Raw genomic sequence first — 16890 nt, forward strand, 5'->3', positions numbered from 1 at the left:
TTGCTTCCTTTGGTTTCCAAGTCACTGTATCCTGGCTGCCCTCTTCACACCTCCCTGACTCTTCCTTCTGTAGGCTTTGTTCTTCATCCAGTTCCCAAAATAGAGAGGTTTTCTAGTAGTCTCTCTTCAGCCCTCTTCCTTATATTCCCTAACACTTCTCCGTACTTGTATGTAACTGACTTAATCAGCATCCAGTCCAGAACTCTTACAAACAAGCATTTACAGGAAGCCATGAGAAACCATGGAGACAGCCAGAGATTTGGCATTTGCAAATTCAAGTTCAAGTCTGGCTCAACCATTTCCAAGTTTTGACATTGCTAATTATGGAAATAGCACAGAGTTCTTGAAGGGATGAGATTATACATATTTTCAAAGGGCTGATGACTTTAAAGCACGAGTATATACATTTAAATACTTGGCTAGATATCCTTCCTGTGTGTTCCATGATACTCAAATTTAGTACTTGGAAAATTAAATGCATTCTCTTCTTTCTCACCCTTGAACACACAACTGTAACTCTCCCCGATATCTTTATTTCTGCTAATAGTACCATTATTCTCCCAGTCACCCTCATAAAACCTGGGTCGCATCTTTGATTTCTTCCTGCTTTCCATGCCTCCATGCACCCCTGTACCTCCAAACTTCCAAGACACTGAAAAACTATATATTTTATCGCCTCAGTGGCTCTTCAATTTTAGTCCCTTTCTTTCCATTCCTATTGCCTCATCCCTTCTCTCCTGGGTTACTCAAATTACCTGATGTCTGTTCCTAATTTTCATCATCCTACACACAGTTGTCGGGTTAATTTTCCTAAGAGCTTTCAAACAGTTTCAGTAGATTCCCCATTGCCTAATTAATCAAGTTCAAACATTTAATCATGATGGTCCAGCCTTTCATTCTCTGGATTTCCTATGCAATCTTACACCCTTCTATTAACTCTTCCCTAATCTAACCGATTACTCCCTGTTTCCTGAACAAGTCGTTAGATGCTTCATCATACGTTCTTTGTCACGAAGTCTCCTCACCTGGAAGCCACTGTCTCCCCACTTAAATTGTCATAATTTTTCCAATTCTCCACCGTTCTCCATTTCTAATACTATCTCTTTCATAAACCTGACCTCTTTTCCTCCCCAAAATATGTAATCGCTCCTTCCTTCAAATTTCTCAAAGCACTTCTATCATATCTCTCGGTGAGGCCTATCACCCTACTTGACTAAAATATAAAATATAGAAGTCAGAGATTCCCAAGCTCATCTTCACATCTTGGTTGTTGAAGCATCCGAAATATTACAAGTGTTTGAATAAATATTTATTGAACTGGCAAAAAAAAAAAAACCAGTAGAAAAATGAAGTGCTAGTTTTCACCATAAAACATTTCAAATGTGGTACCCACCTCTCTGAAGAGTCATGGAAAATGTTGAAAAAGTGTGGTCTAGCTACCAAAAATAACATTTGGAAACACGCCCTGATATAAGCAGGTTAGTGATACCTCAGAAACCACATTTTAAAAGACATTTTTATTGTGAAATATAACACACAAGAACAGTTAATAAAACATAAATGTACAATTTAAAAAATAAGTAAAAAGGACAAACCGTGTAATCTGCCATATGCCCCTCACCAATCACAACCCTCCCCGCCACAATCCCTTTTCTGACTTTTGTGATAACACTTCCTAGCTTTTCCTTTTTAAAAAAATGTTTGTACCCCTTATGTTTGCATCGCTAAACAATTCTGTGTAGTTTTGCCTGTTTTAAAACTTTACGAAGAGTAGACTCCTATTACAGTCAAAAAGATTCAAAGGTATTTTACACTTTTTATTAAACACAATCATTCATATTTTTGCAACTCATTCCATTTCCTCCACTTTCATTTCTGTATATTCCGTTTTATGAGGGTACCAGAGTTTCTCTGTTCTTCTGTTGATGGACATATGGATGGTCTCCGGTTTGGAGGCTGTAATGAACAGTACAGCCATGGATATTCTTTTAGGTGTTGCCTAGTGTACAATACACACATTTCTCAAAGATACATGCCTAAGACTGGCATTGCTGAAAATGTTTTAAATAGCCTCTGTAGTATAATATTTTGGTAAGTAATAATTTAAATTTTTCTCAGATGGTCTAACGTCTATTCCTAGGTATAATTCAAATATATCATCTTAATTGGGATTTATGAATGCATTAGCATATTTTAAATTATTACTGGAAGTGTGTGTGGTTGGTTGGCTGTTTGTTTTTCAGTTTTGCACTGAGTACACACGTGCAATTTTTAGTTGACTGTCTCAGATAACTACTTACCCCGCCTGCCCACTTTTTTGTAGGCCCCTTTCTATCACAATTGTTTGTATTCCAAAATTCCTGTACTCAGACTTGTCCTGGTCTCTGTGATGTCATTTTCCTTTTCTGTGACTTTTTTTTTCATTCCCGTCTCCCTTACTATTTGTCCCGTAAAGTCATAAAACTTAGCAGGTGCTCTGTCTTTCATACCTTCTCCTGAACTTCATTCTCTTCATTCCTTCACAGTAGCCCTTGCTCCCTGGGGGATGCTGCTGATGTCTTTCCACCCCATCTTCCTCTTCCACTGAGCCCTTGGTTTCCTGTGAAAGATCTAGCTCACCCTGGTGGCATCTCTGTCGTTTGTTCTTTGTTCTCTCTGTGACACGAAATAAAGTAGCCTTTAATGTTAACCCAAGCACATACATTTTAATTTCTGAAAAACGCTTGAAAACGTGTATGTGAGAGGAAATGTTGCTTTTTAATAATGTTTTCTCCTTTAAATCTAATACCTGAGATTGGTCCCAACAGGAAACATCCCATAGTGGTCGACTGAAAATCTGTGGTAAGAGAAGAACTCAAATAAATTCTGATTCCAGATCCTACTGGACTTGACAGCCATCTTTATGAAACTTCAATAAAGCTGCAGTAGCTCTTTTTTTTTTAAAAAAAGATGACATGCTAATGTAATCGCAAAGGTTGCCGGTTCAATCCCCCCAGGGGCCACTGTGAGCAGCCAACCTCCTTAAAAAAAAAAAAAAAAAAAATCGCAAAACTAACAAACCTCCATAGTATAGAAAGGAAGTGCTACTGTCTCTCCAGGTGCTAATTTTAGCTAGTCGTACATCAGACCTGGTCAGGAGCTACAAATAGTTACGATCAATCAGCAAGAAAAACGCACAGCCCTGTGGGCAGCGCTGGAGACTTGCCTGTCTAGCAATCACTCCTGTGAGAACAGGCACCCAGGAATTTCAGGCTTGAGGAAGTATATGCTGAATTTGCCAATAAAAAGAAACGTAAAGGTGAATTATCATACATTGTATTTACTTTAAAAGAAGTGCACTTAGATAAGCAGATAGGTTGTATGATCAGGGCCGTGTTCCTTAAAAAAACTGTTTTTTTTAAGGGACTAGAGATTACGATGGAAGTTATAAAAGAACGATTAACTCATCAAGCCGGTCCACTGCTCGGCAGCCTGAAGGGGTGTTGAACATGCGAGTTGGTTATAGGTAATAACCTGCGATCCAATTTACTAGAATTGTGATACAGGGAGCTACATAAGGCGGCACTCTGGGAGCTGGAGCACTAATCTATTTTTATTCCTCTTTCTTTCTCCTGCTTGCAAGCTAAGCTCAGCTTCGGCCAAAGAGAAGTAACAGTTCAGAAAGGACCGCTCTTTAGAGCGGAAGGCTACCCCGTCAGCATCGGCTGCAATGTGACTGGCCACAAGGGGCCTTCTGAGCAGCATTTTCAGTGGTCTGTGGAGCTAGCGACAGCCCCGACCCGAAATGTCCAGATCATCAGCACGAAGGATGCCACCTTCACTTACGCAGTGTATGCACAGCGGGTACAAAACAAGGAAATCGACATCCAGAGGGTCCAGGGCAACTCCGTCTTCTTGCACATCTCCAAGCTCCAGATGACGGATTCTGGCGAGTATGAGTGTGACACACCAAACACTGATGGAAAATACTATGGGAGTTACAGTGCAAAGACTACTCTAACCGGTAAGTTGTCTACCCTCCTCAGCTAGCCAGCCTGAGACGCCAGAGTCTCTATCAATCACAAAGCTTTGCATTCTGACATGGTTTATGTTGTGCTGTTTGCTTTGACAAAAGAGCCCACTACCCCTCTGGGCATTTTGGAGATTTGTCACGAATAGGTGTCCCGTGTTCTCTAAAACTCTCCATTCATTTTTCCAGTCATCTTTGCCCTGAGGACTGAGATAGTGTGTGGTCTTCCCAAGGCCTTGTCCACAGCTATCCAAAGGTTGATAATAGCAGCAGCAACAGACAAAGCCTAGAGCGGTCTCCCCGTGTAATGTCTCCTCTTGGAGGCAGAACATTAACTTGCTAAGAGAGCAGGTATTAATATCATAGATGGTAAGTCATTCACTTAGAAATGCTTATTTTCAAACTACCATTCTCTAGCGTATTTACCCAAGGGGAGAGAGTCATCATTCTTGCAATTACCATTTTGTCCCTTTGCTTAGAATATTTTATCACCCCCTTTTCAGATTAGCAAACTCCTACATATACTTCAGAACCCGGTTTAGATATTACCTACACTGTGAAACCAGTCCTGACTATCTCAGGCAAGTATTTCCCTCTTTGTTTCCTCTTGAAGCTCTGTTCACACCACTCTTCTTGGCACTCAGTCATTGTACGTGGTGATTGGCTGCTTCTCTGGCTCTCTCCTACCTTACCCGGAGCTCCATGAGAAGAGAATGTTTATCTCAGCCCCTTGCACAGTAACTAGCCATGACTAGATGCTCAATAAGTATTCATTGGTTAAATCTAACTGTTGCTTTCACGGAAGCTTAGGCTGTGTGATTTCCTTTGAGGAAGGAGGGAATGGTAGGGTAGTAGCTTCGTGGTTATCATAAGTTTGGTAAAGGGTTGCATTTGGCTCTGAAGGATAGATTATAACAGATTATTTCAGAGCTCTATTTTTTTTATTGTTATTTATTCACTTTATTATTTTTTTTATTGGTTTCAGGTGCACAAAACAATGTACTAGTGAGACATTTACACCCCTCACAAAGTGATAACCCCCTCCCCCAATCTACTACCCCTCTGACATGTATACAGCCGTTGCAATTCCACTAACTCTATTCCCTATGCTGTACTCCACATCCCATGACTATATATATATTAAATTATAGTTGACATTCAGTGTTATTCAGCTTCAGCTTCAGGTGTACAGTGCAGTGGTCAGGCATCTACACGGTCCCTGAAGAGGTCTCCCTAATAAGACATGTGCCCATCTGACACCCTGCAAAATCTTTACAACATTATGGATTATGTTCCCCAGACTGGCTTTCACATCCCCGTGGCAATATTGTGGCACCAATTTGTGCTGTCTAATCCACTCACCTTCTCCTTTATCCCCACCCCTGTCCCATCTAGCAACCCTCAGTTTTTTCTCTACATCTCTGAGAACAGAATAAATGAGCAAACTAAACAGAAATAGTCTCAGAGATATAGAACTCTATTTTATAAAGGAGCAGGTTAAGGCCCAGGGAAGGGAAGTGACTTGCTCCAGTTCATGTAGTCAAATAGGGACAGATTTAGGATCAGAATCTAGGTCTTCTCGCGCCCAGTGCGTTTCTCCTTTAAATACTCTGTGTCTGAGTAGCTAAATTGGTTACAGTCTATGCTAAAAATGTAATGTCAGGGTCGCTACATCAGTGAGCCATTAGCTTTGCCGAGTTGCATAGACTGTGTGTACATAGATGCAATGTTCCCGTTGCCAATAGGGAAAGCATATGGCTAGGAAAGCATACCACTAGTGAAAAAGCAACTCAAAGTGTGTGCTTTACAGATGGTGGGTCAGGGTGCCATCTTTATCTAAGGAGGCAAGTCTGACAGGTACTTGGCCAGTCAATTATCATCATTCCTTTGTTTCCAGTTATTCCAGATACCCTCTCTGCCACCATGAGTTCCCAGACTCTCAGTAAGGATGAAGGTGACCCATTAGAACTTACCTGTGAAGTAGCCAAAGCCACAGCTCAACATACCCACCTGTCTGTCACCTGGTACCTGATGCAGGATGGAGAAAGAAGTCCGGCCATCGAGATTATTTCCCTCTCCAAAGACTTTATGTTGATCCCTGGGCTCGCGTACACAGAGAGGTTCGCAGCTGGTGACGTGCGGCTGGACAAGCTGGGGGCCACTGCCTTCAGGCTGTCCATCAGGAGCCTGCAGCCCTCAGATCGAGGCCAGCTGTTCTGTGAGGCCACGGAATGGATTCAGGATCCAGATGAAACCTGGACTTGCATCGCGAAAAAGCAGACAGATCAAACAACTCTGTGGATCCAGCCGGCAGGTAATTATCTTCTCAGGAAATTCATTAGTATGCTGGTCGTGGGTATGTATGGGATCCCTTTTTGTTTTCCTAACCTTTTGTTGAATCTTTAAAAAAAAAAAAATCATTCAGAAAACTTAAGGGAATTTTATTTGGCGGAAGCATAAAGAAAGACCTTCCATTTGGGCGCTGGCCACAGGAAGCTTTGTATGGGATAAGACTTGTTGAATGGTTAGATGGATGCCACAAGCCATGCATGGAAATAGTTTTGCTACCACTCAGGCTCTGCAAGGAACCTGAGCCACAGACATCCTAAATGCTCTGCCTAAGGTCACCCAGCTGCTGAGAGGTGGGGCTGGGACAGGTGTGTCACCACAGACACCTGGGCCTCAGAGTAGCTGCAGTTTCCAGTGTAAAAGTCTTGTCTGAGTGGTGGGGTTTCCTTCCACCTGGTCCCTTTTTCAACTTGGAAGGGTGTCATGCTTCGTGATCCATTGGCATTTTCATCAGAGTGAACAGAAAGCCTCAGCTGTCATTCCTGGTCTCTCTATAGAGGCCGATCGGTCCAATAAGAAGAGGTCGCTAACACCACGTATATGCAGGCTAATGGCACCGATCCAGGGATGGGTCAGTGAAATTTTCTCTTTTTTTTAAGGAGGAGTGTTATCCAATTCCATTAAAAATTGTCATGTTGGCCTTAAGTGTCCAAGTCACCTTCAGTGAGTTCTATGGGGACATATCACGTGTGCTTTTTTCCTCTCATTTTTTTTCAAAGGAAAACAGTCTTTATTTTTATTTATTTATTTGACAAATAAAAATTGTATATATTTAAGGTGTACAACATGCTGTTTGGATATACATATGCATTGTGAAGTGATTCCCACGATCAAGCTAATGAACATATCCATCGCCTCACATAGTTACCTTGTGTGTGTGTGTGTGTGTGTGTGTGTGTGCACGTGTGTCTACATGTGTGGTGAGAACACTTAAGATCTACTTTCAGCAAATTTCAAGCGTACGACAGAGTCTTACCAACCGCAGTCACCGTGCTGTACATTAGATCCCCAGAACTTACTCATCCTGCATAACTAGCAGTTTGTACACCATAATCAACAGCTCCCCATTTCTCCACTCTCCCCAACCCCTGGCCACCACCATTCTACTCTCTGCTTCTCTGAGGTCAACATTTTTAGATTCCACATATAAGTGAGATCCTACAGCATTTCTCTTTCTGTGTCTGGCTTATTTCACTTAGCATAATGTCCTCCAGGTTGATCCATTTTTTTTTTCTTAAATGGCAGGATTTCCTGTTTTCTCATGGCTAAATAATATTCTATTGAGAATATATATATATATATATATATATATATATCATGTTTTCTTTATCTGTTCATCCATCTATAGACACTTAGGTTGTTTCCATATCTTGGCTATTATGAATTGTGAATGTGGGAGTGCAAATAGCTCTTCGAGATACTGATATCATTTCCTTTGGGTATGTACCTAGGAGTGGGATTGCTGGATTATGTGGTAGTTCTGTTTTTAATTTTTGAGAAACCTCCATACTGTTTTCCATAGTGGCTGCACCAATTTACATTCCCTCTAACAGTGCACAAGAGTTCCCTTTTCTCCACAGCCTCGCCAACACTTGTTATATTTGTCTTTTTAGCAATAGCGTTTCTAATAGATGTAACAATGTAATATCACGTGGTTTTAATTTGCATTTTCCTGATGATTAGTGATGTTGAGCGTCTTTTCAGATACTTGGTGGCCATTTGTACGTCTTCTTTTAGGGAATGTCAAGTCAGGTCTTTTGCCCATTTTTTTTAATCACGTAATTTTGTTTTTTGCTATTGAGTTGTGTGAGTTCCTTATATATTTTGGATATTAACCCCTTGTCAGATCTATGGTTTGCAAATATTTTCTCCCATTTTGTAGACTGTCTCTTCATTCTGTTGATCATTACTTTTGCTGTGCAGAAGCTTTTTAGTTTGATGCAATCTCACTTGTCTATTTTTGCTTTTGTTGTCTGTGCTTTTAAGGGGTAAAAAAAAATTATTGCCCAAACTAGTATCAAGGAGCATTTCCCTGTATTTCCTTCTCGTAGTTTTACAGTTTTAGGTCTTACATTTAAATCTTTACTACATTTTCAGTTGATTTTTGAAGTATGGTGTGAGTTAACTATTCAACTTCATTCCTTCGCATGTGGCTGGCCAGTTTTCTCAACACCATTTATTGAAGAGACTATCTTTTCCCCACTGTGTGTTCTTGGCACTTATCAAAGATCCATTGACGTAGATATGTGGATTTATTTCTGGGCTCTGTATTCTGTCCTATTCGTCTCTATGTCTATTTTTATGTCAGTACCATACTGTTTTTATTACTGTAGGTTTGTAATATATTTTGAAATCAGTAAGTGTGATAGCTCCAGCTTTGTTCTTGCTCAAAATTGCTTTGGCTATTCAGGGTCTTTTGTGGTTCCATATAAATTTTAGGGTTGTTTTTTCTATCTCTGTAAAAAAAAAATGCCATTAGACTTTTGATAGGTATTGCATTGAATCTGCAGATTGCTTTGGGTGGTATGGACATTTTAACAATAGTAATTCTTCCAACACATGAACACAGGATATCTTTCCATTTATTTGTGTCTTCTTCAATTTCTTTCAATGTTTTATACTTTTCAGTATATAGATTGTTAACCTCCTTGGTTAAATTTATTCCTAAATATTTCCTTCTTTTTGATGCTATCGTAAATATGATTTTTCTTAATTTTCTCTGATACTTTATTATTCGTGTATAGAAATGCAACTAATTTTTTGTATGTTAATTTTGTGTCCTTCAGTTTTACTGAAACTGTATTAGTTTTAACAGTTCTTTTTTTTTTCTTTTGGTAGAGTCTTTTTTTTTTTTTTTTTTTTTTACAGTGAAAAAGTTTGTATTTAGAATTTGCCAGCTGGACTCAGTTTAGATGATCCCAATTTTGTTGGCAACATCCAAAGCATCGTAGTCAGGAGCCAGTCGAACATATGCCTTCTTCTCTCCATCAGGCCTGATCAGGGTGTTGACCTTGGCCACGTCAATGTCATAGAGCTTCTTCACAGCCTGTTTGATCTGGTGCTTGTTGGCCTTGACGTCCACAATGAACACAAGTGTATTGTTGTCTTCTATCTTCTTCATGGCTGACTCGGTAGTTAGGGGGAATTTGATGATGGCATAGTGGTGAAGCTTGTTTCTCCTGGGAGCGCTCTTCCGAGGATATTTAGGCTGCCTTCGGAGCCGCAGTGTCTTGGGCCTTCGGAAGGTGGGTGACGTCCGGATCTTCTTTTTTTTGTGGCTGTGGACGCCTTTTAGGACTGCTTTCTTTGCCTTCAAAGCCTTCGCTTTGGCTTCGGCTTTGGGAGGGGCAGGGGCTTCCTTCTTCGCTTTTGGCGCCATCTTCGTGAAAAGGGTTTTGGTAGAGTCTTTTGTGGTGTCTACATATAAGATCATGTCATCTGCAAGCAGAGTTGATTTTACTTCTTTTTTTTTTTTTTTCCTGATGCCTTTTATTTCTTTTTCTGACTAATTGCTCTGGCTAGGACTTCCGGTACTGTGTTGAATAGAAGTGGTGAGAGTGGACACCCTTGTCTTATTCCTGACCTTAGATAAAAAGCTTTTCGCTGTTAAGAATGATGTTAGCTGTGGGCTTGTCGTGTATCACATGTGCTTTTAACTTAGAAAAATTCCAGTGGATGATCTCAGCCAAAAAAATAGAGTAAGAAATCACACTTTATAGTAATTCAACATAGTATAAAGTATTTTATAATTTTTTATTTTAAAAGATACATTACTGTATACTTTATGGATCTATGCACACATCCTGCTTAATAGGATTGCATTCAGAAAACATGTATGCTATTCTCTCTGTGTGATTTAAGAAATAGTCAAGGGCATTTTTGGTTCTAGACCTTTCTTTGGCTTACCTACCCCTGAGAACTGAATCCTCCCATGAAATTCAATCCCTGTAATAGCCTTACCCTTAGATAGGTAAGGGTGTAACCTCTGTAGGGTGTCATCTGTCTCTGGTACTGAAAGGATAGATGCAGCGGCCTCTCTAAATACCTGCCTTGCTTTTGTTTCCTCGTGAGAGATTTCCAAGTCAACATCATGGCGAAGAGCACATTTACCGCAGGAAAACCCTTAGAACTGGTTTGCCAGGTAATGGGCAGTGACCGGGACCAACAGCTTCAGGGTTTTTGGTTCTTCAATGGTAGTGAAATGGCTTTTATTGATGCTGGTGGAGTTCTGGTCCTGAAGAAAGACTACAAAGAGAGAGCAAGTCAAGGACAACTCCAGGTTTCAAAGTTAAGCCCCAAGACTTTCTCTCTCAAGATCTTCGCTGCGGGCCCAGAGGACGAAGGAACCTACAGCTGTGCGGTGGCAGAGGTGGCAAGAGCTCAGATGGGCTCCGGGCATGTGCTTCAGAGAAAGCAGTCAGCAGACAGCTTTGTAAGCCTGAGGAAGCCAGCAGGTATGTGTAGTCGGGACCAGACACGATCGCGCTGCTGTCAGACCCTGTCCTTTGTACGTGCAGGATGCCATCGTGCACACGGTGGCGTCTCCTGAAGAGTCAGGTGTCAATCACTTCACTTAGAGAGGAAGTAAAGGAAAGCACCCAAACTCGCGGAAGAGCTGAGTCCCATTCGTAAGCCATTAAATGGGTCGTGACCACGGACATCACCACTTCACTTCTCTACATCTCAGCTTCCTCAGATGTAAAACAATGATATCCAATTAGCTTGCCCTGAAGTCCCTTCTTGCTGTCTTAGAACCTTTGATGTTATTTGTCGTTCGTCCTAATTTTTATACATTGGGTTTTTCTTCAAGCAGAGAACACCTTTAATAACAAAGCCCTCTGTCTTTTTGCTGTTGTTGTTTATGCGATGTGAGTAGAAAACGCTCCACTTGGCCTCCTTCCTGGGGAATAAGACATCTTTCAGATGCCTTTTGTCTATCCTGTTATTTTAACTTGATAAAGGGGATGATACTAAGTCTTAATTCTGCATCAAAGCGTGGCTCAGAATAAGGAATGAAGAGGGAAGTGATAGTGAGCAGACTGTGTCCTATATTTTGCTGTGATGTGGTAAGAAACCTGTCCACGTAGGTCTGACTATCTGTAGGCATGAAACTGGAAAAGCCACTCAGCTCTCATTTAGTTTATGAAGGTTGGGTGACCTTAAACATGCTTGAATAATCAGTGCTTTTCGTGTGGAGAGAAAACAGACAAATCCACAGCTAATACCTTCCTCCGTAGGTATCTGCGTAGGTATCTTCCGTAGGTATCTGCGGGGTATTGATTGCAGGACCCCCTATGGACACCCAAATCTACTGATCCCCAAGTCCTTATATAAAATGGCATAGCTTTTGCACATGTCCTCCTATATACTTTAAATCGTCTTTAGGTTACTTATGATACCTAATACAATGTAAATAGTTGCTATTTGTGTTGCTTTGCTGTTGTTCTACTGTATTGTTTAGGGAATAATGACAAGAAAGAAAAGTCTGCACATGCTCAATACAGATGCAACCATCGCAGGCCTAACTATATAGTACACGTCTGCAACCTGTAACTTTTTTTGGTAATATTTTTAATCAGATGCGAAAACCGTGGTTATGCAGGGCTGACCGTATTGGGATTTTCTGGGCTGAGTATTAAATTCAAAGTCTAGAAAGATTAACTTGCCCCAAAACAAAAACAAACTAAAAATAAAGATATCCTTGTTGTACTTTCTCATTGGAGGCATCTCCAAAGATAGATACGTTTCCCTTTCATGCTCTTTTTCGTTACCCCATTTGCTGGGAAGGAGTGACAACACAGAAGCTTTGGCCCAGAGTGGCAAGCCAGGGCATGCGTTGGTGTCAGTCTCCACACTAAACATTTGGGCCTAACTTTCTAGGAATCAAGAAAAACTATGTAGGCAGTTTGCATACCGACACAGAGCTAAGTCTCTGCTTTGTGCATTTCAATCTCCCCTGGAACATATCTGTGACCTTTCTTGAACTTGGTGCATGGGGATTTGTGCCAAAGGGACCTGAAGGTGTGCTTCTTGGAGCACAGATCACAAGCCTTTCAGTGAGGTCTTCCAAAGCTGAAAACAGTTGTTTGTGTAGGCTGGAGACCAAACTAGGCCTCATATGTAGAAACAGAAAAAGTTCTTCGCCAGTTTGTTAAGGATCCTGTTGGGCATTCAGTTTTGAAAGTCAAACCGTTGTACTTGAAATGTGAGCAGTTATCATTCTATGAAAGTTTTTTTTTTTTTTTAAAGATTTTATTGGGGAAGGGGAACAGGACTTTATTGGGGAACAGTGTGTACTTCCAGGACTTTTTTTTTCCAAGTCAAGTTGTTGTCCTTTCAATCCTAGTTGTGGAGGGTGCCGTTCAGCTTCAAGTTGTTGTCCTTTCAGTCTTAGTTGTGGAGGGCGCAGCTCAGCTCCAGGTCCAGTTGCCGTTGCTAGTTGCAGGGGGCGCAGCCCACCATCCCTTGAGGGAGTCGAGGAATCAAACCGGCAACCTTGTGGTTGAGGGCCCACTGGCCCATGTGGGAATCGAACCGGCAGCCTTCGGAGTTAGGAGCATGGAGCTCCAACCGCTTGAGCCACCAGACCGGCCCCTCTATGAAAGTTTTAAACAAAATACTGTGAATGTGAAACTTATCCATCAGGTTTACGTTTATAGTTTTACACTGTAGTTCGATAAAAGAAGGATCTTCCTTCAAGCAACAACGTATATATATATATATATATATATATATATATATATATATATATATATATATATATAAAACGTGTGTGTATATATATATAACATATATGTGTATATATATATATATACACACACACACTCATACACACACACATAATTGTTTTTAATGGTAGTATTGTGAACAGAAATCTAGTTTCACAATATTAAATTTAACAATTTCCCTGTTCAAAACACTACTAATTAGGGAAAGATAAGGAGGGAGAGGAAGGTCATTTTGAACTGTGAAAGTCTGAATTCCAAAAAACTAAAAATTTCGTAAACACGGCTTCATTACACCCACCCTAGTTAATCTAACAAAATCTTGCCAGATGTTTTCCCAACTAGATGTTCTTAAGGAATGGCTGACTCAACAAGTCACTAAAAATTAGGGCAGATTATAAGTTGTTTACACGTCCATCAGTTCTCCTTATATTCTTTCTGCTGTCTTGTTTCCATTATTTAAGTGTTGAGCAAGTATTTTTTTCTTTCTGGGAGTAGGGCGGGAGTAACAACTTGACTGGTCACAAACAAGTCAATTCCTAATTAATGAGATGTCACCGTGTTTCAGAAAATTTTTCATTGACTTGAAATACTTTTTTCTTCTAAAATCTGTGATCCACAGCAAGAAATGTGGTCGTGTCCACCATGGACAGGCAGCAAGCAGTGTGGGAAGGAGAGGCGCTGACCCTTGTCTGCCAGGTAGATGGAGCAGAAAGTCTGCTGTCTGTGAACTGGTGGCACATCCCACAGGACCAAATACAGCCAGAGTTTGTGGTTGGCATGGAGCAGGATGGCACCGTGCAGCTGGGTGCTTCCTACAGGAAACCCCAGAATCACGCCAACGTAAGGCTGGAGAAAAGGGACTGGGGCACCTTCCAGCTGGAGATCATGCCCACTGCTGTCACAGACAGTGGCACATATGAGTGCAGAGTGTCTGAGAAGACCCAGAAGCCGGCCAGAGAGCTGAGCTGGGCTCAGAAGTTGTCCATCACTGTGAAATCGCTACGTAAGTGTCAAAGAAATCCTTGTTCTCATTTGCATATATCTTCAGCACCTTACTTTTGTGGTGGAATTTGTGTGTCATCCTGAATCCCCTCCTTAGGATATGTGTGCCCCAGGACACAGAGCGTAATCTCTGGCTCCCATGTCTGTCAACTCATCTCTAAAATTCACTCATTTTTATAAAGGTCATCTAATTTAGGGTGCACCCTCTACGTTGCCATTCAAAAATCGGCATGAATTGGGGTAGACTTATTATAGAAGAGATATGGCGAGTGGAGCTGAGCCTCAGACACTCGGGCTTTTTTGATAGCTGCGGCCCTGGGATTAGAGTCTCTGTAGCACGTGCACAAGAGTGTACTGAACCCATGAGTGGGGGTAAGGGAAGGAGGCCAGCCACTGGCGCTCCCTCCACCCACTCAGTAGCAGCTGTCTAAGCAGCAGACTGGAGAAACACTGCCTGTTTGTTGTCGCTGCTGAGAACACTGGGAGAAGCGGGTCAACTTTGGAAAACTGAGGTCAGAATTCAGCACAGACTGTCCTGCGAATCAACTGCTAGCCCCTCAAAATACTTGCTATTCCCAGTAGTATTTGAATGTATGGCTCAATGTGAAGAGGTGGTGCCTAGGAAAAGTCTGGCAGTACTGTACTTTGACTTGATAAACATACTAGAAATTGTGTTTTGCATCCCTGCCCACAGAGTCAAGTTTACAAGTTAGTCTGATGAGCCGTCAACCACAAGTGACATTAACCAACCCCTTTGACCTGTCCTGCCTCGTGATGGCTGGTTACTCTGACCTCAAGGTACTACTCACCGTGACGTGGCAGTTCCAGCTAGCTGGGTCTCAAGTCTTTCAACGACTTATTCGAATCACCCACAATGGCACTATCGAATGGGGGGCTGTTCCAACCCAGTTCCAAAAGAAGACGAAGGTGTCACAGTCTCCATTTCGTTCTCAACTCCTAATCCACGATGCCACTGAGGAGGAGGCGGGAGTGTATCGGTGTGAAGTGGAAGTTTATGACAGAAATTCCCTACACACAAGTGGCTCTGCGAGGGCTTCTGCCATCTCTCACCCACTGAGGATAGCTGTCACTTTACCAGGTAATCGCCACTTGAAATGAATTCCTGCTTTAAAAAAAAAACAAACAAACAAACAGAAAATCCCTCTCGTTTTGGGTAAGTTATAGAAGTGAAGCATAAAATATTTTTTCCCTGTGTTTGTACTATATAAGTCAGCGCCGTGTATAAATGATGTCCAGACAAAAGTTGTTAGTACGTGCGGGATGGCCATAAGGTTGTGAAAACGTTGAAATACTTCCATACTGGCTAATCGTAACTGTTCCTCTCCATCTTCCCATAAGGCCTCACCAGCCAGCAAGCAAAGGGTACCACATGGCGCAGCAGGGGGCCTCTAGGGCCAGCGCCAGTGGAGAGGTGTTCTTTTGGTCTAGTCAGTCACTGCTCATGCCCTACCAGTCATGAAATGTTTGGGATGTCTCCCCTAGGGGAATGGATAGTATGAGTTCCATTAGAATACATTTATCCACTTATTTTAATGTGTTAATGTATGAGAGTTAGAGAATTTATGATTACAGTCAAATTAATTGACCTTGTCCGTTGGTAATCGAGTATGGAGGTTAAAGGTAAGACACAACCTGGGCAAAGCTCTGCTGTGTCAAGTATCCTCTTTCGTGACTTTTATTCTCTCAGGGCAGAGTGTTCAAGAGCCTTTGGCGTTATTTAGATCTGGCAAGCACTGGACAGAGGCATAGCTTGGGACACGTCACTTAATCTGTCCAAGCCTTCTTACCTCATCTGTAAGTTGCTGACGTGCAACTCACAAGTGGTGACATACGTGCACTTTCCACCGTTTACTTACACAGTGGAAAGTCCGCGAACTTCATTGTCCGACCTTGTCTATACCATGTCTAGTACAGTACCTGACACACCGAGCAGATGCTCCGATATGGTAGCTGTCATTATTCTCTCTGCGGCTGAGCAGTATTTTTGGTAACAGTAATGCTCCATGATGATTAACTCAGGACTTAATTTACTCGTCCTTGCTGTGGATTTTGAAATTGTCGGCCCAATCCTTTCTTCTTGAAACTTCTTTTTCCCTTGGCCTTACGATACGAGATTTTCTTGGTTTTCTTTCTAGCACTCTGACTGCTCCTTCTCATTCTCTTTTGCAGAATTCTCCTCCACTGAGCCATTCCTTTGGTTTTCATCCTCAGCTTGCTGTCTTCTCTTTCTGTACGGCCTCCTGAAGTGAGCTTGTTCCTACCCACGGATTCAACCCGTACTGACAACTCCCAAATCCATTATCCTGAAAGGCTTCTCTTCTGATCACCAGACTCATCTATGCAACTGCCTCCAAGACATGTCTACGTTCAATATGTCACAACAAACACACCATCATTATACCTCCAAAGCAACTCCTTCTACATTGGTCTCTATGTCCCCACCATCCACCTGTGACCTAGGTGGAAACCCGAGTCATCCACAACTCCTACATGTCCACCTGATGTCCAAACTCACATAGCATAGCATGCAAGGCCCTTTATAATTTGGTTCATTTATGCCTTTCCAGCATTCTCTCCTTCCATTTTCCATCTTGAACTCCAGCCACTCTGGCCTACTTGGAGTTCCTCAAATACTCTGTGTTCTCTCTCGCTTTCAAAGTCTTTCTTCAAGTTGCTTCTTTTGTGTGGAATTCCTTCACCCCTCCTCCATCAGACTAATTTGTCTTAAACCTTAAGACTTAGCTTAGAGACAACTCCTCCGGGAAGCCTCCCGTCACTCCC

At 41.8% G+C, this 16890-nt stretch overlaps 2 protein-coding genes across 2 annotated transcripts in view; one reads left to right on the top strand and one right to left on the bottom strand.

Moving 5' to 3' along the window:
* The window catches only part of CD101 (CD101 molecule), a 33356-nt gene that overhangs the window by 3233 nt on the left and 13233 nt on the right, over positions 1-16890 (top strand). The window contains exons 2-6 of the mRNA XM_033094075.1: positions 3623-4003; positions 5907-6323; positions 10426-10812; positions 13706-14089; positions 14783-15187. Of these exons, the coding sequence (XP_032949966.1) occupies positions 3623-4003; positions 5907-6323; positions 10426-10812; positions 13706-14089; positions 14783-15187 (1974 nt within the window). The remainder of the gene's footprint in view (positions 1-3622; positions 4004-5906; positions 6324-10425; positions 10813-13705; positions 14090-14782; positions 15188-16890) is intronic.
* Positions 9223-9748, bottom strand: LOC117015418 (60S ribosomal protein L23a-like). The gene has a single exon (XM_033094076.1). It carries the CDS (start codon positions 9735-9737, stop codon positions 9267-9269), a length of 471 nt encoding a protein of 156 aa, XP_032949967.1. The 5' UTR covers positions 9738-9748; the 3' UTR covers positions 9223-9266.

This window comes from Rhinolophus ferrumequinum, chromosome 22, assembly GCF_004115265.2.
Source record: "Rhinolophus ferrumequinum isolate MPI-CBG mRhiFer1 chromosome 22, mRhiFer1_v1.p, whole genome shotgun sequence".
Classification (NCBI taxonomy): domain Eukaryota; kingdom Metazoa; phylum Chordata; class Mammalia; order Chiroptera; family Rhinolophidae; genus Rhinolophus; species Rhinolophus ferrumequinum.